The sequence below is a fragment of the Brassica rapa genome, chromosome A01, assembly GCF_000309985.2.
Source record: "Brassica rapa cultivar Chiifu-401-42 chromosome A01, CAAS_Brap_v3.01, whole genome shotgun sequence".
Lineage (NCBI taxonomy): Eukaryota > Viridiplantae > Streptophyta > Magnoliopsida > Brassicales > Brassicaceae > Brassica > Brassica rapa.
Window position 1 is genome coordinate 7,988,100 of NC_024795.2, and position 22,413 is coordinate 8,010,512.

Sequence of the window (22,413 nt, forward strand, 5' to 3'; positions counted from 1 at the left end):
AAGAGGCATAGAGCAATCTAAAATGTTGTCTCGTATTAACCAGTCTCAGTTGAATGTATAAAATATGTAAGATGTGGCTTCACATGTCAAATGCAAACCTGAGATCAAGAACCATTCCCACCTACTAATACAGTCAACATAAATGTATACAAATGTTCATTTTCTTCAACGCCGAGTTACATCAACAATTGTGAGTTTGTAGTAACAACCACCAACTAATCAGCATGTAGCTGGTCCACGTCGTATAGACAAAAGAAAAACAACTTTTTAAGAACATATGAGATGCGGAGATGATTTTGTAATTTTTGTGGCTTAAAGTGACGCGTCGCATTTGAGAACATATGATACGAAGAGGAGAAGTGTGTGGGCTCTGTGAAGTGTCTCGATGTTTCTAGGACGAAAACTTGAGAAACTCATAACCATAATACAAACACACACACACACACTTGTGGAAGGAACCCAACGGCCAAGAAAAGCCCATCCACTTTTTCATATGTGCAGCCTCTCTTTCTGGAAACTTCACCTAGGGGGCCCCGCACTCTTCTTCACCTTCCTCTCTTTATCTTCTTTTATATCTTCTCAATCTTCCTTAGGGTTTATCGTCGAGATTTTCTGACTATTCTCTTGTTTCCTCCGTCTCTGTTATACTCTTACTAAGCTCGAAACATGGCTTCGTCCGCCGCTCAGATTCACGTCCTCTGCGGAATTGGCTTCACCACCTCATCTTCTAAGAGGAATCTCAATGGTAAAAGCAGTTTCATGCCGAGAAGCGCCTTCTTCGGCGCTAGAAACGGTCCTTTCTCCACCTTTACATCCTCCTTCCTGAGAATGAGGAGTAGAAACGGCGGCTCCTCTAGGTACGCGGTAGGTCCGGTGCGTGTGGTTAACGAGAAAGTCGTGGGAATAGATTTGGGAACGACTAACTCCGCCGTAGCCGCGATGGAAGGAGGCAAGCCAACGATCGTGACGAACGCTGAAGGTCAGAGGACGACTCCGTCTGTGGTGGCTTACACTAAGAGCGGTGATCGGCTTGTGGGGCAGATAGCGAAGAGGCAAGCTGTTGTTAACCCGGAGAACACTTTCTTCTCAGTGAAGAGGTTTATAGGTAGGAGGATGAATGAGGTTGCTGAGGAGTCTAAGCAGGTTTCGTATAGAGTTGTTGAGGATGAGAACGGGAACGTTAAGCTTGAGTGTCCCGCCATTGGTAAACAGTTTGCAGCTGAGGAGATTTCAGCTCAGGTATTCGAAGTTTATATTTTTGAGTTCTTATTTTTTTTTTTGTTGTGTGTGGTTATTTTCTGATTGGGTTTATGTGTGTGTTGTAGGTTTTGAGGAAACTTGTTGATGATGCGTCAAGATTCTTGAATGATAAAGTGACTAAGGCTGTTATCACTGTGCCTGCTTACTTTAATGACTCGCAGAGGACGGCTACTAAAGATGCTGGTCGTATTGCTGGGCTTGATGTTCTTCGTATTATTAATGAACCCACTGCTGCTTCTTTGGCTTATGGTTTTGAGAGGAAAAGCAATGAGACAATTCTTGTTTTTGATCTTGGTGGTGGTACCTTTGATGTCTCAGGTACTCTATATATCTTCTTGAAAATTTTGTTTTTATGTCTTTTAGTGTTTTTGATGTATTAATCTGTATCTTGTTATGTTCTTTGGTGTGCAGTGCTTGAGGTTGGTGATGGTGTGTTTGAAGTGCTTTCCACTTCTGGTGACACACATTTGGGAGGAGATGATTTTGATAAGGTTAGTACACCTTAACCGTATAGTCCTTACTCCTTAGTCATAGAGCTTTGAGTCTGTTTGCTCTCCCTTCTGTCCTTTATTTGACTTGTTTTTTTTTTCTCATTGCAGAGAGTTGTAGATTGGCTGGCTTCAAATTTCAAGAAAGATGAAGGCATTGATCTTCTGAAGGACAAGCAAGCACTTCAGAGGTTGACAGAGGCAGCAGAGAAAGCTAAGATTGAGCTCTCCTCTCTGACTCAGACAAACATGAGGTACAGTTTATTCTCTCGCCCAAATGTATGACTAACTTGTTAGTGCTTTCACAGACATGTGGATTCTGATTGATATGGATTCTGTGCCCAGCTTGCCTTTTATCACGGCCACAGCTGATGGACCAAAACACATAGAAACCACCCTCACACGTGCCAAGTTTGAAGAATTGTGTTCAGATTTACTTGACAGGTAATTTTACTTTCAGTTCATATGACATGTCAACAGGCTTCTATGTTCTCATTCTATAGCTTTTGATCAACCATGGAGACCTAAAATTGTTCTCCTTGTCTCTATCTTATATAGGTGTAAGACTCCCGTTGAGAATTCACTGAGAGATGCAAAGCTCAGCTTCAGTGATATTGATGAAGTGATCCTTGTTGGTGGATCCACACGTATTCCTGCTGTTCAGGAAGTTGTGAGGAAATTGACTGGGAAAGAACCTAATGTCACAGTAAATCCTGATGAGGTTGTAGCTCTAGGTGCTGCTGTCCAGGTGTGTTCTCGTGAACTTTTAACTTTCACCCTGTTTTCTGCAATGAGTACTCATTAAGCGTCATCTTTTTCTTGACTCTAGGCTGGTGTTCTTGCTGGAGATGTGAGTGACATAGTGCTTCTTGACGTCACACCACTTTCCATTGGTTTGGAAACCCTTGGAGGAGTCATGACTAAGATTATTCCAAGGAACACTACATTGCCCACTTCTAAATCAGAAGTCTTTTCAACCGCTGCTGATGGTCAAACAAGTGTTGAGATTAATGTGCTGCAGGGCGAGAGAGAGTTTGTTAAGGATAACAAGTCTCTTGGCAGCTTCCGTCTAGATGGTATTCCACCAGCACCACGTGGAGTTCCACAAATCGAAGTCAAATTTGACATTGATGCAAACGGTATCCTCTCCGTCAGTGCTAGTGACAAAGGCACCGGAAAGAAACAAGACATTACCATTACTGGTGCCAGTACATTGCCCAAGGATGAGGTGCGTTCACCTTCTATCTCCATGGTGATTATAGGGTGATGTTTTTATTATCATATATGTTCATAGTAACAAATTGGGTGTGGATAAACGTTACAGGTAGACCAAATGGTCCAGGAAGCAGAAAGGTTTGCAAAGGATGACAAGGAGAAGAGAGACGCAATTGACACAAAGAACCAAGCAGATTCAGTTGTGTACCAGACAGAGAAGCAACTTAAAGAACTCGGAGAGAAGATACCAGGTGAAGTGAAAGGGAAGGTGGAGGCCAAGCTACAAGAGCTTAAAGACAAGATTGCAAGTGGAACCACCCAAGAGATCAAGGACACCATGGCTGCTCTCAACCAAGAAGTAATGCAGATCGGCCAGTCTATGTACAACCAGCCTGGAGCTGGAGCAGGTGCAGGTCCTTCCCCTGGTGGTGAAGACGCTTCATCAGCAGATTCGTCAAGTAAAGATGGAGATGATGTGATCGACGCTGACTTCACTGACAGCAAATGAGAAAATCGAATTAGGATGGTTTGAGTTTATATATCCGGTGTAGAAACGCATGATTTTGTTGGTTGGTTGGTTGGGTTGAGTTGAGACACGCATGGATTAAGCTGTTTTTGTGGGAAAAAAAAACGATTATTTGTCGTTAGAAAGCAAATGTGTGAAGCTGTCCAATGAATACTAGTATGCTGCAGTTTTCTCTCTTTCAGATGCTTCAATGGACTTAGAGGTTACACATAACTTAGAGATGCAAATCTTAAGATGTTGCTACTTGCTACCATACCAATCAGTGTAATATACCTTGTTCGACTCGCTTAAGGGGAAATCTCATTAATTAGCCAATGACGGGAAGTTCTCATTGATTAGTTGACGAGGGGAAACGGTTGACAACAGTCTCAATATATAAATTATCCATACCAAAATCTATTTAGTTACAATTGCATTATTTAATGGTTACAAATCTAAAATACATAATAGTAACATGAAGTATAAATATTATAGCCCTATTATATTTAACAAAAAATAACACCCGTGTGTGCGGCAAAACTCTAGTTAATATTAAAAGAAAAATTTCAAAACCACTTATTAAATAGAAAATTACCAAAACTCTTGATGTAATCCTAGCTAGAAGTGGAAGAAGATCACTAGGGTTCCTCTTTTTCGCTGCTCTGGATATTATGAAAACCAAACATATGATTGTGAAGAAACATAAGGAGGTTGGGGTAAAAAAGAAAACGATCTTGGTTGGCCGACTACCTACCCATGCTGGTATAGCAGATATCATTGATTTCTTCAAAGATGTTGGACAAGTTGTTCGTGTTCAACGTATTGTGAAACCCTGGCTGAAGGCGAATACTTGCCTTTGTTAAGTTTGCTTCTTCTAACGAAGCAGAGAAGGCTGCGCAAAAGCTTGAAAATTCGCATATTTTTGGTCAGATTTTTGCATCTTACCGTCCTCCAAGGCCCAAGTATTGCAAAGATCACATAGTTTGGAACAAAGATTACATAAGCAGAGAAGGCTGCGCAAAGTATTGTTGAGAATGTTCTCTTTGTTTCCAATCTCTCTCCTCAGACTAAAATATTTCATATCATCGATTACTTCAGCTATGTTGGAGAAGTTGTTAGTGTTGGACTTATTGTAAATCCCGAGGGCAAACATGTGGGCTATAGCTTTGTTGAGTTTGATTCTGCCGATTCAGCACATAATGCGCTCCAACTTATGAATGGTGAATACTTTCTCGATCACATGGTTTTTCTTCATGTGGCTAAGCTACCTCCATACCGTCTTCTACACCAGTACAACCTTGCAGAGAAGCTCTGTTACGAAGACTATCTTCGACTAGCGATCACAAAAGGAAGGCTTGATAAAACTTCCTATGAAGAAGAAGAATGCCTTGATGGAACTCCAAGTTTTGTTGAGGCAGTTTCTGTAAGACGTAATAAGACTATCTCTGTCGGCAATCTCCCTTGCCCAACTGTAATACATGATATCATCGATTTATACAAAGATGTTGGACAAGTTGTTCATGTTCGACTTGTTACAGACTGCGAGGGCAAGCAAAACGGCATGGGCTATATTGAGTTTGCTTCTGCTAAAGAAGCAGAGAAGGTGAGCATAGTGACTTAAATTATTATTAATTTTTTAAGTATAATTTGAAAGTACCACCATTGTTGATTACGTCTTTTATATTGTAGGCTATGAAAAAGAAGTATTTGCATGGTCAAAAAATTTATCGTTATCCGGCTGAGGAATTTCCAAACCTTCCGCGTCCCAAGTATTGCATCGATCACAATGTTTGGTACGAAGATCAACTTGGACGAGAAAACCGTTTGATCGATGAGGAAGTGGAGGAAGGATTTGATGAAACTCATGATTTTGCTGAGCAAGTAGCATTAAGAAAAAAGACACTCTTTGTTTACAATCTCTCTCCCAACATAACAAAATATCAGATCTCTACTTACTACAAAAATGTTGGACAAGTTTGCCGTGTTCGACTTGTTGTAAACCGCAAGGGTGAGCATGTGGGCTGTGGCTTTGTTGAGTTTGCTTCTGCTGTTGAAGCAAAGAAGGCGCTGCTGTACGAGAGTAGAGCTCTGAATATTCATATTATTTCTGACGTGGTTGACATGTCTCCATACCCTATCCGACCCAAGTACAACCTTGCAGAGAAGCTCTGGAGGAACGAAGAATACCTTCTACTAGAAAGCCTTCCGATAGAAGGAGATTATTTGGAGAAACCGGAGGTGACTAAATTATTCTGCGGTAAGAAGATAACCTTCTCTGACGATGACTGATGGAAGAAGATGAATAAGCTAATAGGTGTTTTTAAACTTGTGATACATTTCAACTTTTGATGTTCTAGTTTAGTTATCCCGGTTATGTTTTGTTAGATTCAGGCTCTAACTGGTAACCATTAAACGATTATGGGGAATAAGATGAAAATGAATAAAGAGGAATAAAACAAGAGGAAAATCTATTCCTTTCTAATATGATAAGGAATAATTGTAATCTATTATTCATTAAATATTAAGGAATGTAAAGGAATTAAACGTAACAAATATTCCTTGTGAAAAAACTTGGTGACCAAGTTTCATACTTCTTTCTCTCTTCTGTATACATTCGAGCTTTTGTAAGAAATAGTTTTCTTCTTTATCTCGGACAGCTTCTCATCAAACCCTCCTCTTCATCGCTCTTTCTGTACCCTAAACTCAAAAACATGGCTTCATCCGCCGCTCAGATTCACGTTCTCGGTGGAATTGGAATCGTTACTTCTTCATCTTCTTCCAAGAGGAATCTCAATGTGAAAGAAAGTTACATGCCAAGAAGCGCCTTCTTCGGTTCTAGAAACGGTCCTTTCACTACCCCAACTTCTGCTTTCCTCAAAATGAGTATCGGAAACGGCTCAGTAGTTCCGGTGCGAGTGGCCAAGGAGAAGGTTGTGGGAATAGATTTGGGCACGACTAACTCCGCCGTAGCTGTCATGGAAGGAGGCAAGCCCATGATTGTGACCAACTCTGAAGGTCAGAGGACGACTCCGTCCGTGGTGGCTTACGCTAAGAGCGGTGATAGGCTTGTTGGGCAAGTTGCGAAGAGGCAAGCTGTGGTTAATCCTGAGAACACTTTCTCCTCGGTGAAGAGGTTTATTGGTAGGACGATGAATGAGGTAGACGAGGAGTCTAAGCAGGTTTCTTATAGAGTTGTTGAGGATGAGAACGGGAACGTCAAGCTCGAGTGTCCCGCCATTGGCAAACAATATGCTGCTGAGGAAATCTCAGCTCAGGTATTCAAAGTTTGACTATCGTTTAGTTTGTGGAAAGTGTCTTTTTGATGTGTTTGGTTTCTTGCTTTTATTTGTGTTGTTTAGGTTTTGAGGAAACTTGTGGATGATGCCTCGAGACTCTTGAACCATAAAGTGACCAAGGCTGTCATCACTGTGCCTGCTTACTTTAATAACTCAGAGAGGGCAGCTACTAAAGATGCTGGTCGCGTTGCTGGGCTTGATGTTCTTCGTATTATCAATGAGCCCACTGCTGCTTCTTTGGCTTATGCTTTTGAAAGGAAAAGCAATGAGACAATTCTTGTCTTTGATCTTGGTGGTGGTACCTTTGATGTCTCTGGTACTTGACATTAAACTCAGGAAGTCGTGAGGAAGTTGACTGGGAAAGAACCTAATGTCACTGTAAACCCTGATGAAGTTGTAGCTCTAGGTGCTGCGGTCCAGGTGTGTTTTCGTTAATTTGTATTTCTCACCCCATTTTCTGCAATGAGTTCTCATAAACCGCCATCTTCTCCGTGACTCTAGGCTGGTGTTCTTGCTGGAGATGTGAGTGACATAGTTCTTCTTGATGTGACACCGCTTTCGATCGGTTTGAAAAATGTTTTGGAAATGGATAAGTTTATTCCAAGGAACTCTACACTGCCCACTTCAAAATCAATGGTCTATACGACTGGTTCTGATGGACAGACAAGTATTAGATTTTATGTGCTGCAGGGTGAGAGGCAATTTGCTAGGGATAACAAGTGTCTCGGAAGCTTCCTTCTAGATGGTATTCCACCAGCCCCCCGTGGAGTTCCAAACATCGACGTCAAAATTGACATTGATGCAAATGGAATCCTCTCCGCCACTGCTACTGACAGAGCCACCGGTAATAAACAAGAGATTACCATTACTGGTGCCACTACATTGCCCAAGGATGAGGTGCGTCCAGTTGACAAGTCAAACTACATTGCTTAGATTTTACTAACTTGGTTACTTATTTTGGTCATTTTTATGAGATGGTAACTAAATTTGTACCTTAACTTATCGTTGTTGCAATTGATTAATGTGGGAGTGGTGCTATGTCCATGATCTAGTAGCCTTTTTTGTTAAAAAAACGTTTTTCTTTTTTCTTTTTAGCTAATATTTTGATGTTTATGGTAACAAAAGTTAGGTGTGAATGATTGAACGTGTTACAGGTAGAGAAAATGGTCAAATAGGCAGAAAGGTTTGCAAAGGATGACAAACAGAAGAGGGAGGCAGTTGACACAAAGAAGCAGAAAGAGAAGCAACTTGAAGTATTTGGAGAGAAGATTCCAGGTGAAATGAAAGAGAAGATAGAGGCTAAGCTACAAGAGCTTAAAGACAAGATTGAAAGTGGATCGTCCCAAGAAATCAAGGACTCCGTGGCTGCTCTTAACCAAGAAGTGATGCAGATCGGTCTGTTTATGTACAACCAGCCTGGAGCTGGAGCTGGAGCTGCAGGTCCTTCGCCTCCTGGAGGTGAAGGTTCTTCATCAGAAGATTCATCTTCAAGCAAAGGTGGTGATGATGTGATCGATCCCGACTTGACAGACAGCAAATGAGAAAAAGGCACGAGGAAGGCTTTGGATTGAATTCGTGCACACCCGATGCAGTGGGTGTGTAAAACACACATGATTTTGTAGGGTTGGTATAATGGGGTTTATTTTGAGCAATGCTTGTGATGATAAATTTATTGTGGGCTTAGAATGAAGCAATGCTATTACAGAGAACATTTTCAACCTATATAATAATAATTTGATGTTGTAGTAACGATGAGTTCCCATCAAGAAGTGTCATATTCTTTTGATTTGGTGTTTTTGGCTGGAGATGTGACATTTGTAGATGTGACACCGCTTTCGCTTCGTGGTGTAACGACTAAGATTGTATTCCAAGGAACAACACTACTCTGCCTACTTTAAAATCAAAAGTCTTTACGACATGTTCTGACGGACAGACATGTATTAGTCACAATGTGCCCACCAGCACCAATAGGAATTCCAAAAATCGAAGTTACATTTTGGGATTGATGCCAATGGGACTATCTCTGTCAGTGCCGTTGACAAAGGCAAGGGAAATAAACAAAAGATCACAGCTTGGGAGAACTACCTATGTTCAAACGTTTAGAGTTGAAATCAAAGCGCTTCTTCTTTCTACTTTCTAGCCCTGAGGTTGGTCCATCGGTCTATAATACTATAAATCTGCTCATAGGCGAAAAGACCACCTAATTCTACATAATCCTACAGTAAAAATCGTCACAATATACATTTATCAGTTCGTTTGACCAAAAAAAAAAAAAAACATTTATCAGTTCAACCAAGTTTACTTACTACCATGATAGCTACAACAACGACTGCCAAATCATTCTACTATTTCTACCAAATCAAATCACACCTCTGAATATTCAAAAGTTAAAACTAGATGGTTCAAAAAAACTTGGTAATCTAAACAAAATCTTGAGCTATTCGAGAAAATCTTTATCAAAATGTGGTAAGTTTTTATTTCCGTGTTTAAAAATTGTAAACAAACTGATGAAACCTGTTAAGTAGTTTAAGGTTTCCCCACTTCCCAGGTAAAATGATTTCACCTTTGAGCAGATCTCTCTTTGAAATACGAAAAAAGTTTCTAACATGTGAAAACATTTTCATAGTTATGAGTGCTTTTTTACTAAAATTCCTTTAGAACAAAACTAATAACTAAAGTTCCCACTTCCCAGCGAAGCATATAAACAGGCTGTTAAAACAAGATAATAATAAAAAGATGTTTTGTTTGTTTTCAAATAATATGTTTTTAGCTTAAATTTGATAATAAATATATTAATTTGTGATTTACTAACTTAATAAATTTAAGTTAATATAATTAAAATATATATATTTCAATATTTATGAGATAAATAGTACTAGCAACTAAAAAAGAAAAAGAAAAAAAAAAAAGAGAGAGATCAAAGACCAAACACAATTCTCCATTGACTTTGACTTTTCTTTGCCTTAAAACCAAAACTTTAAACACTTTTGTGTTAATCTGACGTAAAGCTGTTACCTTGTAATCACATATAGATTTTAACTACACAGCCCTAATTAATTTACAGCAGATGGTTTTCTTCATCCTTTCCTCCCCCAAATCTCTCCATCATCCCATGTCCACACCAGCTCTACAAAACCTCTAGGATTCTTCTCAGCTTCGTTTAGATCGTGTTTCCAAGCTCTCTCCGCGATTACTTGAGCTTCAACTTCTACTCTTCAAAGTATTCACCTTTACTTTCTTCTTCTTTCAACTTATTGCGCGTCTGTTGAATGAATTTTGGTCTATTCTTTGGGCAATTATTACATCTCTTTATTTGGTCTGGATTTGACAAAGTCTCTGTTCCGACCATAAATAGAATCTCCGTATTGTGTCAACATCTCTCAGAAACCAGAAGACCAAAGTGTCTTTTGATTGTTTTTTTTTTGCATCTCTTTGATTCTTATAGCTTAATCCTCTTTCTTCTTTTTCTTTTTGGGTCTAAAGATGGCACTTCGGCTACCAGCTTCTAAAGCAGCTGAGTTTGCGATTGGTTCAATCGGCTGCGGCTATGATTTAGCTATTGATGTACGCTTGAAGTATTGTAAAGAATCACGGTTGCTTGACATTCAAGACGGTGACGACACTCGCGAGATTGTGTTACCTGGTGGAATCACTATCCCTAACGTTTCAAAGTCTATCAAATGCGATAAAGGAGAGCGCATGAGGTTTAGTTCTGATGTTCTTTCTTTCCAACAGGTATTAAAAAAAAGTCTCTTACTTTATGTAATAAACCCATCAAAGTTAAAGAGCATACAATTTAATTTTTTTTTTTTCTTGTGGGTTTTTGTAGATGACAGAGCAGTTCAACCAAGAACTGTCTTTGGCTGGTAAAATCCCATCAGGTCACTTCAACGCCATGTTTGAGTTCTCTGGCTGTTGGCAGAAAGATGCAGCCTACACCAAGAACCTTGCCTTTGATGGGATTTTCATCTCTTTTTACTCGGTTGCTTTGGATAAATCTCAAATGTTGCTACTTGAGCATGTTAAGCAGGCGGTCCCATCAACATGGGACCCCGCTGCATTGGCTAGGTGCTGTACCGTTTAATCAGACAGTTAAATTTTTGGAGGGATTGAGTTTTTGTAACTAACGTTTAATCAGATGTTTTTGTTACCAGGTTTATAGATACTTATGGGACGCATATAGTTGTTGGTGTTAAGATGGGAGGGAAAGATGTGATTTATGCGAAACAGCAACACTCGTCGAAACTTCAGCCTGATGATCTCCAGAAAAGGTTGAAAGAAGTGGCTGATAAGAGGTTTATAGAAGCTAGTGGAGTTCAGAACATAGCTTCAGATAGAATTCATCCAACCAGTAAGGTCTGTGTAACAGTTCTCATCACCAAAACTTTCTTATTTGACATCTTGAAGAATTACTACTAACAGTTTAGTGTTGCAATCAAAACTTTTGTCCGTCGTTACAGGTGGAAGCAAAGGAGCAGCGCCTGAGATTTGCAGATACCAGTTCGCTGGGCTCTTATGCAAATAAAGAGGTGATTTCTATTTAGTACCATAGTATTAGTAGACATTTTTTTTTGCATGTGAAATTGCTTACTTGTTTCTCATGAATTACATTGTATTTTTGTAGGATATTGTCTTCATGTGCAAAAGGAGAGGTGGAAACGACAATAGAAATCTAACGCATAACGATTGGTTACAAACAGTTCAGACAGAGCCTGATGCTATCTCCATGTCTTTAATTCCAATAACTTCTTTGCTTAATGGATGTCCAGGAAGTGGTTTCTTGAGCCACGCCATTAATCTCTATCTAAGATGTAAGCCTACATATCATTCTCCTAATCTTTATACACAACCAAAAAATTTGTTTTATGTGATAAGCAAGAACCATAGAACCAGTTTATTAGATAGGTTGATTAATAGATGCAGTATTTAATAAAGTTTGTGTTTATATTGATATGTTCTGGTACTTGTTTATGTAGATAAGCCACCGATCTCAGAGCTACATCAGTTCTTAGAGTTTCAGCTGCCAAGGCAGTGGGCTCCAGTGTTTAGTGAACTTCCTCTTGGTCCTCAAAGGAAGCAGCAAAGTTGTGCCTCTCTGCAGTTCAGTTTCTTTGGACCTAAGCTATTTGTGAATACCACTCCGGTATGAGTTTCTTTCATTCCTAATCATATATTCCCGAAAGAAAGATTTTCTATATTTTTCACACATATTAAAAATACAATAACTGCTTACAATTAAATTTATTATTCGTTTTTATTATACACTTTTCGATAACTATTCAATCAATTCAAATATTCTCAATTAATGTTTTTTAGAAGTATACAAAAATACTTTGAAAAATATAGAAAATTTATTTTCGTGGAACAAGAATTTTTTAAAAAAAAATCTTACTTAGAGAGTAAAGAGTATAACAAGACTTTGCAGGTTGTGGATTAATGTGTTTATTATTTATTTGGTTTCAGGTTGATGTCGGGAAGAGACCAGTCACTGGCATGCGACTCTACCTAGAGGGACGAAGAAGCAACCGTTTAGCAATTCACTTACAACACCTCTCCTCTCTTCCCAAAATATTCCAGCTCGAAGACGCTCCAAACACAACTATGCGGCACGATTCCCACGACCGTCGATACTACGAGAAAGTAAACTGGAAGAACTACTCCCACGTCTGCACATCCCCCGTCGAGTCAGAAGACGACCTCGCGGTGGTAACAGGCGCGCAGTTTCTCGTCGAAAGCCACGGGTTCAAGAACGTGCTCTTCCTGCGCCTTAGTTTCTCCAAAGTCGTGGGAACGATGCTCGCCAAGACCTACGAGTGGGACGAAGCGGTGGGGTTTGCTCCCAAGTCGGGACTCATCTCGACGCTGATAAGCCACCACTTCACCGCGCCGCAGAAGCAACCGCCGCCGCGTCCTGCGGATGTGAATATAAACTCTGCTATCTACCCTGGCGGACCGCCTGTGCCCGTGCAAGCTCCCAAGCTTTTGAGGTTTGTGGATACGAGTGAGATGACGAGAGGGCCGCAGGAGTCGCCAGGGTATTGGGTTGTGTCGGGTGCGAGGTTGTTGGTGGAGAAGGGGAAAATCTCGTTGAAGGTTAAGTATTCCTTGTTGACTGCGATAATGGAAGATGAAGCGATGGAGGAAACATATGAAGGTTGAGTGAGGTGGTTATGGTGGTTATGTGTGTGTGTGTACATTAATCATATGTAATGTAACCGTTTGTGTGTGTGAGAGAGAAATAGGATTCCATGTCTTGTACATTTCCTGTCTTGAAGAAGCAATGATACACACTCTATAATCTGCGAGCATGGCTAATGATTCTATATTTTGTAATCTTTTTTTATATTGCCATATCGACTGATCCGATCGACTCCTACAAAAATGCACTTAGTGCAATGGAGTGGAATGAATATCATATTTTGCATGATCCAAGTTCGGAATATAAGATATATCAAAGATGGCTAGATCATTGGTTAGAATAGTAGCAACTTTGTTTTCAACATGAATCAAATCCAATGCAGGTGAGTTTACGCCGTGCCCCAATTTTTTTTATCGCTAGAAGCTGTGTCATGGATATAATATATAGTTAACGTCTCATTTGATTCACTCTTAGTCCGTCTCTTGCGCGACTTACCAAAGTAGAAGTCAATACTACTTGTTACAACGTTGTAAAAGTTTGGAGAGACAAGGAGTAGGGGTGTTCAATCCGGATATCGGTTCGGTTTCGGTTCGGTTTTTTTCGGTTTTCGATATTTCGGTTAGTAAAATATAACTACCATTCTAAATCCATATTTACTTCGGTTCGGTTCGGTTTATATACCGTCGGTTTTCGGTTTATTCGGTTTTATACCAAAAAACATAATAATTTTGTTTGAGATCATATTATATGAATTTTAGAGTCATATTGTCAACACAGTCATTTATTAAAAATATATTACATGTTCAAATAAATGAACAAAAAAATAAAAATGCTTCTACCATCAAATAAAATAATCAAATCTATGACTAAAATCAAAACTTGAAATTTTGAAAATAAAAATATGAAACAAAACAGAAACATGAAAGAAAAGTTTTTCCACTCTTTCATATTTAGTGTTCATTAAAGTCATGATTTTTCAATTGAAAATTTTCCATTAATTATTGTCCATCAAATTTATAATCTTCATATTAATTTAGTGAAGACTAAAATAAATCAAAAAGATCAAAAAAGACTTAGAAAATAAGATGTCTGAATTGCGATGTATTGTTATTTAGTTATAGTTCAAGTGTTTTACAAATTAAGGTTTTTTATTACTATAAAATTATGGTAATAGTTATTAACACAAATTTAACTTATGTAACAAATAGATTTTCATGTATTGTTATAAAATAGATACATATTTACATGTTTCTACTTTTAATCGGTTTTGTTCGGTTTATTCGGTTTAATCGGTTATATACCAAACCATATCCAAATCCTACGGTTTTTATAAAATTATATCCATTCGGTTTATATGGTATATACCAAAACCAAACCATATTGTCTATTTCGGTTCGGTTCGGTACGGTTCGGTTTTACCATATTGAACAGCCTTAACAAGGAGAAAGAGTCTCGTAATATAATAATCAACTTTGAAACGCGTTTGACATTTCTAATTACGGTAGGCGGAGAATAAGAACGAGACCAAGCTCTCTCGCCTCTCCTGACTTCTCAACACACCTTGATCACGTCAACAAACCATTTTTCAACACTAATAACCTCACGTTGTCTTAAACTTAGTCTGTATATATTATGCTCATAATCATTCATTAACTCTCCACGCAAACAAGAAAAAACGAAAGAGAAAAAACATGTCATCTTCTTCTTCCCTGACGCAGAGAAACCCAACTATTTCGCAAGAGCCATCAGACTCTCCTCCTCCTCCTCCTCCTCCTCCACAGCTAAGGAGACAACCTTCGATATCTCAACATGCCGTGTCACAGACGCTGACGTCAGTTGCTAACTTAGCCAACCTCCTCCCGACAGGAACGCTACTAGCTTTCCAGTTCCTCATTCCCGTCTTCACATCAAACGGCTCGTGCAAGTACTCCACGCGCGTTTTAACCGCAGTGCTCCTAACCCTCCTCTCCATCTCATGCTTCCTCAGCTCGTTCACGGACAGCGTCAAGGCTGAAGACGGTAACGTGTACTACGGGTTTGCCACTCGTAAAGGTATGTGGGTTTTTGACTACCCTGACCCGTCCGGTTTGGGTTTGCCCGATCTTAGTAAATACCGGATCCGGATCGTCGACTGGATCCACGCAGTTTTGTCTGTGCTTGTGTTTGGTGCGGTGGCTTTGAGGGAGAAGAATGCTGTGAGCTGTTTTTATCCTGCACCGGAGCAAGGAACCAAGAAGGTTTTGGATATTGTTCCGATGGGTGTTGGAGTTATCTGCGGGTTGTTGTTCTTGGTTTTCCCGGCGAGAAGACACGGCATCGGTTATCCGGTCACCGGAAACGGAGGTCGCCGTTAGATTCGTTATATTTTTTAATTTCCAAGTGCGTTTAAACAATTGATTCATATAATTTATGTGCAAAGGTGGTTGGCTTATATTTTTTTTTTTTTGTAAATCATTTTGTGTTTGTATCTATCTATCTGTGTTCCTTCTCATCTACTTCCTGTAATTGATTATAAGTTTTATCGTTCGTTGAGTGGAAATTAATAACGCATGCAACGACCTTATAATAAGTCTGACGACGCGATATAAAGAAAAAAAAATACCATTGAATAAGATTATTGACTCATGAAGATACAAACCCATGTTGACTATGTCGCTTAGAAGACCTTAAGAGGTCGATCCTGAGTTTCAGCTCTTCCTCTGCTTCGTGATTTTCTCAACTTAAACAGCCATCACCATGCCTGATGTCCTAAGGACCAGTCAGTTTAGCTGTTTTACTTGAACAATCTTAGCCACTCATTCATTCTACATAACGAGTTCCGGCTACAACTAATCCTATGTGAATATTAGCTGTTTTGTGCATCAACGCTTTGATTGCTTCTCTTAACTCCAGGAACATAGTCTCGTTTCTTTACTCTCCCTGATCTGCTCATAAGATAAAGATACCTATGTCTCATCCCCATCAACGGATGCTTCTGAATCAAGAACTCTTTATGATAACCTTCCCTCAACACAACAGTCTGCGTCCGAATCTTATGCGACATGTAAAAGATACCCGGATGGTGCACCAAAGCCTTCTTCAACCTCGTCCCAAACCCTAAATACTCCCCTAAACAAAGCACATTCTCTGTCTCAGTCTTCTTCGATATCAAAAGGTACAGAAGCTCGTGAAGTACAGCAACCGCCCACTTCTCAGCCTGATCGCTGTACGACCCCAAATGAAACGCGTTTTCATAAGGCGAGATGTAAGGAAGGTCTTGCCATTGGTCAACCCAGTTCTTTATCCTTTTCTCCAACTCGTACCCTTTGGGGAAATTCATCGAATACCTTATGCGCAGCCCCTTTTGCACACGAGACCCGTTGATGATACTTTCTCTTCTCTCCATCTCCGACACGGCGAGGCTCTTCCGCGGCGAAGTAAGCGACAAAGCGAGAGTCTTTCCGCCGTTTAACCGATCGTGAACCTCAATTACTTCAAAGTAATCAGGGTAATCGCATATCAACGAAGTAACGTAATCGTGAGGGAGACCTAAATCGAACCTGAAGCGATCGACGACGTAGAGAGGGAGACTCCCAGCTCCCGTGAGCATCAAGAGCTTCGCGAGACGTTGAACGGTGGCGTTACGGTGAGGAGCCGAGAGGTGGATGGTCTCTTCTTCCTTGTGGAGGTCGAGAGCTTGCGGAGTGAGGCGGACGTGGAGAGGGAGAGAGCGTGAAGGCTGGAACGTTGCGAAGACGGAAGGGTGTTTCTGGAGAAACGCGGCGGCGGTTACGTGGAGGTTGACGAGAGGTTTGAGGAGCGAGAGGGAAGAGAGAGGGAGTGATTTCGATGGGGATGATATGATTCGGTCTTTGAGGGAGAGGAGTTGTTTGAGGTTTTTCTCTCGTTGGACTGCTTCGTCGAGGTATGGGTCGCCGACCCATTTGACTCTGGCGTTGATGAAGGTGCGTCTTTGTTGTAGAGATCTTCCTAGCTTTGTGACTGTAGCTGCTGCCATTACAGGTCAGTGCAAAGTTCTGTTTTTTTTTCTTGGGTAACAGTGCAAAGTTCTGTTATTAAGTTGTCGCCTTTTGGTTTATATTTACCCTGTAATGTTCAAATCAACTTAAAGACTTTTGTCATTCATGCTTACGTAACACTTTTTTTTTTCTAAATGGTCTAAAATTGTTTAGACTGCAAATTGATTATAGCCACAAAAAATTTATGAGTTTCATATCGGTTGAAACTGTTTTAAACTGATTAAAATTAATTTAGATCGATTTAAATTAGTAATCAAATATATCGAATAAAACAATAATGTTAAAGCAAATTTACAAATTTGTTTAATTTCTTATTTTTGCATTTCTAACTTTTGTATTTTATAAAAAAAATTATAACAATATCTAAATTTCAAATTGGGCAATTGTCAATAATAGCACCTTTTGAAGTTTATGTCTCAAAAATAGCACTAGAAGGAGAAAGTCACAAAAATGACGTTCATTAAAGGGTAAAATATACTTAATACTCTTGGTTTAAAATTAAATAAACAAACAAAAATAAATAAAAATAAATAAAATAAAAATAAAAAAATGAAAAAAAATAAAATTTTTTATAGTTTCAGATTATGTGTTTTTAGATTCGAAATTTTTATAATTTTTTTCTTGAAATTTTTTTTATTTTTTTTATAATTTAAAAATACTTTTTGAAACTGTTTTTAAAATTTTTATTTTTTATTTTAGTATTTATTTTTTATAAAATTTTAAACCCTAATTCCAAAACCCCACCCCTTAACTCTAAACCCTAAGGTTTAGATTAATTAACCCAAGGGGTATAAATGTATATCTCTTTAATGAAACCTATTTTTGTGACTTTGAACCTTGAGTGCTACTTTGGGAACAAAAACTTGGTTTGGTGCTATCATAGTCTTTTTCTCTTTCAAATATCTAAAAAATAAATCAATAATTTGATAATGTTAAACCCTTGCCTATACAAAGCTCCTAATTACTGTGTAGGTAATTTTTAACATTTCTTTGTCATTCATTGCAAGGGCTAACTGAGAATAAAGGATATTACTTTCAGTGAACAAGAAACTAGGTCTTTGAGGATTATCAAAAGCACAGCCTGGGTGTCACTATAAGGGAAACCGTAAGGTTCATGGAAGTAAGAAGGAATATCTAATCGAAAGGGCTAAAAAAAAGGAGGGAGTAGAGGAATAAAATATAGCTGTTCCAATGGCAGACATGAGATTGTGATCGTAAGAGAGATGTCCCTATTGCTTGAGCGTCTTTAGTGGCCACGACTCATCTTAACTTTTGGCATTGACTTCTTCATCTGTCGTGCACGTTCTTTAGCCTCTTTCTTCCTTAGAGCCTCGGCGCTAAGCTTTGCCTCGGCCTCCTCCAATAGTTTCTTCTTCTCGGCTTTCTTTCTCTGCAATGCCTCTTGCCTCACATTCTCTAGTTCCTTGTATGCTTCCTGAGCCGCCTTTTGTCTAGCACCATCGGTTTTGTTCCGTGCCTGCATACACAAATTTTACTTTATTCAACCTGTCACGCATGATGATAAAACTGCAAGTGATAATAAGTTTGCCACTATACCTGGGAGCTGAGCTTGTAGCGCCCAATTAAGTCAATGTAATACGGAATAAGGGCTACCAAGCGAACCATATCATCCATGTGTTTAGCATCAGGTAAGGCAAACTTGAAAAGCAGCATCTTCCTGTGTTTGCCAGGAAGTTGGTCCGAAAAATGCATTGAGATGAAATACTTTCCAAACTTTTCAAACGACTTGTCACCAAAAACCTACAGAACCCAGTTGCATCACCCAAATTTGATTAGTATGTATAACAGATGATTTGAGGAGATACGCAAGCCATACATTAACAAGCAAAGATCAACAATCTAAGTCCACATCAACAGAGGAGAAATTGAAATATATATCCTATATATACAACAAGGAAACGTTAGCCATACAACAGTAATAGACTAACAGCATTGGTCATTCATACTTGCTACACTATGATAAGTGATCAAAGATCCGAGATAAACACAGAAAGAGAGAGGAACATCATATACACTAAAACTACTTCACTCTTATAGCATTCCGAACTCAGGTAACGATCTGCCTTCAACATATCACTATCATCAGGCCTAAATATATCCTAACAAAAGGAACCTAAGGAATTTTGCTGTACATCACAAGTCTAGACCCTGTATCTCTCTATAACTGGACAGAGAGACAAACCCGATTCGATTCACACCAAAAAAAAGTGATGTATGGTTCGCAACTCACAGAAAGTCTCTGTCTTTCTATCAGAAGCACACCACAAAAAGACAGAACCTTAAGTGACAAAGTTACAAATGAGGCAAGAGCAAAGTTCCTATGAATGTTCATGTTCATCATTGTCAACCCTCAAACAATAAGAACACACAAAGAGATTCAGCATTCTAACCTGATCAAGCACAACATCAGTGATCATATCCCCAGCAACCTCCTTAGACTCAGAGATCACAGCCAACTCCTCCGCCACCCACTTCCTCCCACCAGGAGCCGCCACCACCCCTCCAAACCTCTGCAGATCCCTCAGCTCCTTATGCATCATCTTCGCCATCTTCTTCCTCGCCATCGCAAACACAACATGATCCATCGCCTCCTCGTTCATATACACCTCGAAACTAATCTCATCTTTACAAGGCACCACGCAATTATAAAGCCTCGAGATCAAATCATGTCTACTCTTAAGCTCCATCGTCGCCAACACCCCGTGGCAAAACCTCCTCCCGCTCGCGTAGAACTTGAACACGTTCGTGGCCTCTTTGAGCAGCAGGGGAGAGTCCTCTCCTTCGCCGACTCCGAGAAAGCTAAAGTTTTTCTCGAAGATTGAGTCTTTGAGTCCGAACTTGGTGGCCCAGGATAAGGCGAGGTTCTCGTTCTCGCGTTTGCCGGTGAAGTAGTTGATCAAGTAAGCGATCAAGATCGATACGGAGACGATCTCTACGGTGTAGGATGATATCTTCTTCTTCGTCGGAGTGGTGTCAAGGTCGGGACTTTCTGAAGCGGGCGATGGATCTGGAGTTAGTTGATCGCGAGGAGATGGGGTTACCGGAGATTCGTTCTCCGGCAAGCCCTCGAACTCGTCTTCGTCCCAGAAATCGAAGGAGGTTGAAGAGGGCTTCTTGGGAGGTGTTTGGGTAAGAGACGGGTTCGATTTGGAATCGGGTCTGGGTTCGGGGGAGGGATCCGGATCTGGGAGAGTTGACTGAGACTGGGTTATGAGGGGAGGAGGGAGGGAGTGGTGAAGCTCAGTGGAGTCTTCGGAGAACTCGTCGTCTTCGGCATCGAAGCCTTCGAAGTGAGAAGCAGCGAGGGCGTGATGGTGGAGGAAGAGGAGAGCGATGAGGGCGATTGAGAAGAAGGAGAGGGGGAGATTCATTTTGGGATCCGTAGAGAAAAAAACTCAACTCCGAGAAAAAATAGGCTAACACTTGTGAAATAGCTGAAAAAAAAAATGAGTTAAGAGTCGTGCTTGCCTGCTTCTTCACTAGATCTTTATTTCTTTCCAGAAAAAAAATTAAAAGATATATCTAAGAAATTCAGAAAAATGAATATTTTTTTTTTTTGAACAACTGAATATATTAGAACTTAAAAACTGAAACAAATGAAGGTTTAGACCCAAAGGCTAGCCCATAACAAAGCAAGAAGGAAACGGATGGGCCTTAAGGGCCACTTTAGCTAGATAGTCTGCCTCTCTGTTCTGGGAACGGGAGATATGCAGAAATTGGATGCGATCAAAGTTTGCTGAGAGATGCTTGATATCCTGAAGAACACCATAGATCTCCTTGATCTGACTTTGGGTTGAGATTGCTCTGATGAGCGTTGCGCAATCGGAGTGAAACGAAACTGACTTCTTCCCTAGACTTAGGGCTTCTTTGATTCCTTGTCTGAGCGCCAGCGATTCCGCCATGAGGGGGGAAGCCACATTGTCTATGATCTGGGATCCTGGAGGAGAGTTGGTCCCTAGATCGTTGGTGAAATGCCAAGCGATACCTGCTCGGTTGGAGGAGGCATCCCACGCTGCGTCTACGAAGCAAGAGGGGTATGATTGGATTCCTGGTATTTGTCGTCGGCTTGGAGCTTGGGGGAATACTTGGTTTCTCTTCAATTGATCGGTGCTCTGAGCTAGGTCCCATTCAAGTGCAGCTGCAAGCCCTTTTGTCGCTATTTCGAGTGGTTGAGCCGTTTTATCATCGAAAATCAGCTTGTTTCTTGCCGTCCATAGTGACCAGCAGATCCACGGGAGCACTGGTGATCTGATGCCTGTAGGAGGGAGACAGAGGGCGCTTCGGAATTGCCCCATATAGGATTCAAAAGTCTCTGCATCAGCTAGGTGAACTGATGAGTTGAGAGGAATGTGGCGCCATACTTCTTTGGCAAAGGGGCACTGGAAGAATATATGGGTAGCTGATTCCTCTTTCTTACAGCGGGGGCAAGCAGCAGCATTGATCATACCTCGACGTTGGAGTTCTGATCCTAGAGGTAAAGCTCCCTGTATAATCGACCATAAGAAAAGCTTAAGTTTTGGCGCTGTTTTGATTGACCACACATCTTTCAGCCAGTCGAATTCCAGGTTAGGAGGAGGATTTGAGGTTCTCTGTTGCAGGTGTGTGTGTGCATTGAGCTGGGTTTTAGAGTTGTAACCCGACTTAGTGGAGTAGACACCAGACTCAAGGGGGAGCCACACGTAAATATCCTCTGCACCTTCCTTGCTTGGCTTAAGACACTGGATCTGCTTTGTAAAGTCTGGTAAGAACTTATCGATCTTATCCTTGTTCCACTGAAGGTCATCCGTTAGTAGATCAGAAACTCTGAGGTCCAGTCCCGCCTCTTGTACTGGTCCATAGGGCTTTAATGGGGCTTGGAGTGAGATCCACGGATCCTTCCAGAGTCTAGTGTTCTGACCATTGCCAATTGCTCTTCCTAGGTGTTCTTGGAGTAGGTCTCTACCGTGCAAAATGCTCCTCCATCCATGCGAGCAAACTGCTGGGGTCTGTACATCCAGGAAGCTTTTCTTATGGCAATACTTCCCGGTGAGTACTCTAGCTAGAAGGCAGTGTGGTGATGTTAATATTCTCCAAGCTACTTTTGCAAGTAACGCTTGATTAAACCGTTGGATATCTCGCAACCCAAGACCTCCTGCCTTTTTTGGTCGTGTAAGTTTTCCCCATGCTACCCAGCACATGTTCTTCTTGTCAGGAGATTTGTCCCACCAGAAACGCGTTAATGATGATTGGATTCTGTTGCAGAGGCTCTGGGGTAGTATGAAGCAAGACATTGCATAGGTTGGGATAGCTGTAAGGACCGCTTTGAGCATGGTGAGCTTGCCTGCTCTCGAGAGGAAGCGTGTTGACCAGTTCGCAGCTCTCTGTCGGATTCTATCAACTATCGAGGTAAATAAATCCTTCTTTTTTCTTCCGAAATGCTCTGGTAGGCCTAGATATTTACCCATCCCACCCTCCTTTTGGATCCCCAATA

The 22,413-nt window shown here is 40.5% G+C and overlaps 6 protein-coding genes and 1 pseudogene across 6 annotated transcripts; 5 read left to right on the plus strand and 2 right to left on the minus strand.

The window, feature by feature from the left end:
• Positions 1–428: 428 nt before the first annotated feature.
• Positions 429–3,682, plus strand: LOC103861962 (heat shock 70 kDa protein 6, chloroplastic). The gene is made up of 8 exons (XM_009139674.3): positions 429–1,239; positions 1,326–1,578; positions 1,672–1,751; positions 1,860–2,002; positions 2,094–2,192; positions 2,307–2,496; positions 2,578–2,976; positions 3,073–3,682. The coding sequence occupies exons 1-8, from the start codon at positions 667–669 to the stop codon at positions 3,469–3,471; spliced, it is 2,136 nt and encodes a 711-aa protein (XP_009137922.1). The 5' UTR covers positions 429–666; the 3' UTR covers positions 3,472–3,682.
• Positions 3,683–5,069: 1,387 nt separating this feature from the next.
• On the plus strand, positions 5,070–5,809 carry LOC103864635. Its single transcript, XM_033288685.1, has one exon. It carries the CDS (start codon positions 5,161–5,163, stop codon positions 5,755–5,757), a length of 597 nt encoding a protein of 198 aa, XP_033144576.1. The 5' UTR covers positions 5,070–5,160; the 3' UTR covers positions 5,758–5,809.
• Positions 5,810–6,130: 321 nt separating this feature from the next.
• On the plus strand, positions 6,131–8,513 carry LOC103861952 (annotated as a pseudogene).
• A 1,181-nt stretch (positions 8,514–9,694) lies between these two features.
• Positions 9,695–13,125, plus strand: LOC103861973 (MACPF domain-containing protein At4g24290). The gene is made up of 8 exons (XM_009139685.3): positions 9,695–9,984; positions 10,248–10,499; positions 10,594–10,832; positions 10,919–11,120; positions 11,225–11,293; positions 11,389–11,575; positions 11,741–11,907; positions 12,228–13,125. Exons 2-8 carry the CDS (start codon positions 10,248–10,250, stop codon positions 12,921–12,923), a joined length of 1,812 nt encoding a protein of 603 aa, XP_009137933.1. The 5' UTR covers positions 9,695–9,984; the 3' UTR covers positions 12,924–13,125.
• A 1,062-nt stretch (positions 13,126–14,187) lies between these two features.
• LOC103861987 (protein DMP3) lies at positions 14,188–15,446 on the plus strand. Its single transcript, XM_033288643.1, has one exon. The coding sequence runs from the start codon at positions 14,595–14,597 to the stop codon at positions 15,255–15,257; it is 663 nt and encodes a 220-aa protein (XP_033144534.1). The 5' UTR covers positions 14,188–14,594; the 3' UTR covers positions 15,258–15,446.
• A 42-nt stretch (positions 15,447–15,488) lies between these two features.
• Positions 15,489–17,292, minus strand: LOC103861996 (protein WHAT'S THIS FACTOR 9, mitochondrial). The gene has a single exon (XM_009139715.3). It carries the CDS (start codon positions 16,898–16,900, stop codon positions 15,749–15,751), a length of 1,152 nt encoding a protein of 383 aa, XP_009137963.1. The 5' UTR covers positions 16,901–17,292; the 3' UTR covers positions 15,489–15,748.
• A 637-nt stretch (positions 17,293–17,929) lies between these two features.
• Positions 17,930–20,405, minus strand: LOC103862007 (uncharacterized protein At5g49945). The gene is made up of 3 exons (XM_009139726.3): positions 19,334–20,405; positions 18,480–18,683; positions 17,930–18,399 (listed from the first exon to the last, which is right to left on the minus strand). Exons 1-3 carry the CDS (start codon positions 20,312–20,314, stop codon positions 18,169–18,171), a joined length of 1,416 nt encoding a protein of 471 aa, XP_009137974.1. The 5' UTR covers positions 20,315–20,405; the 3' UTR covers positions 17,930–18,168.
• Positions 20,406–22,413: the final 2,008 nt, after the last annotated feature.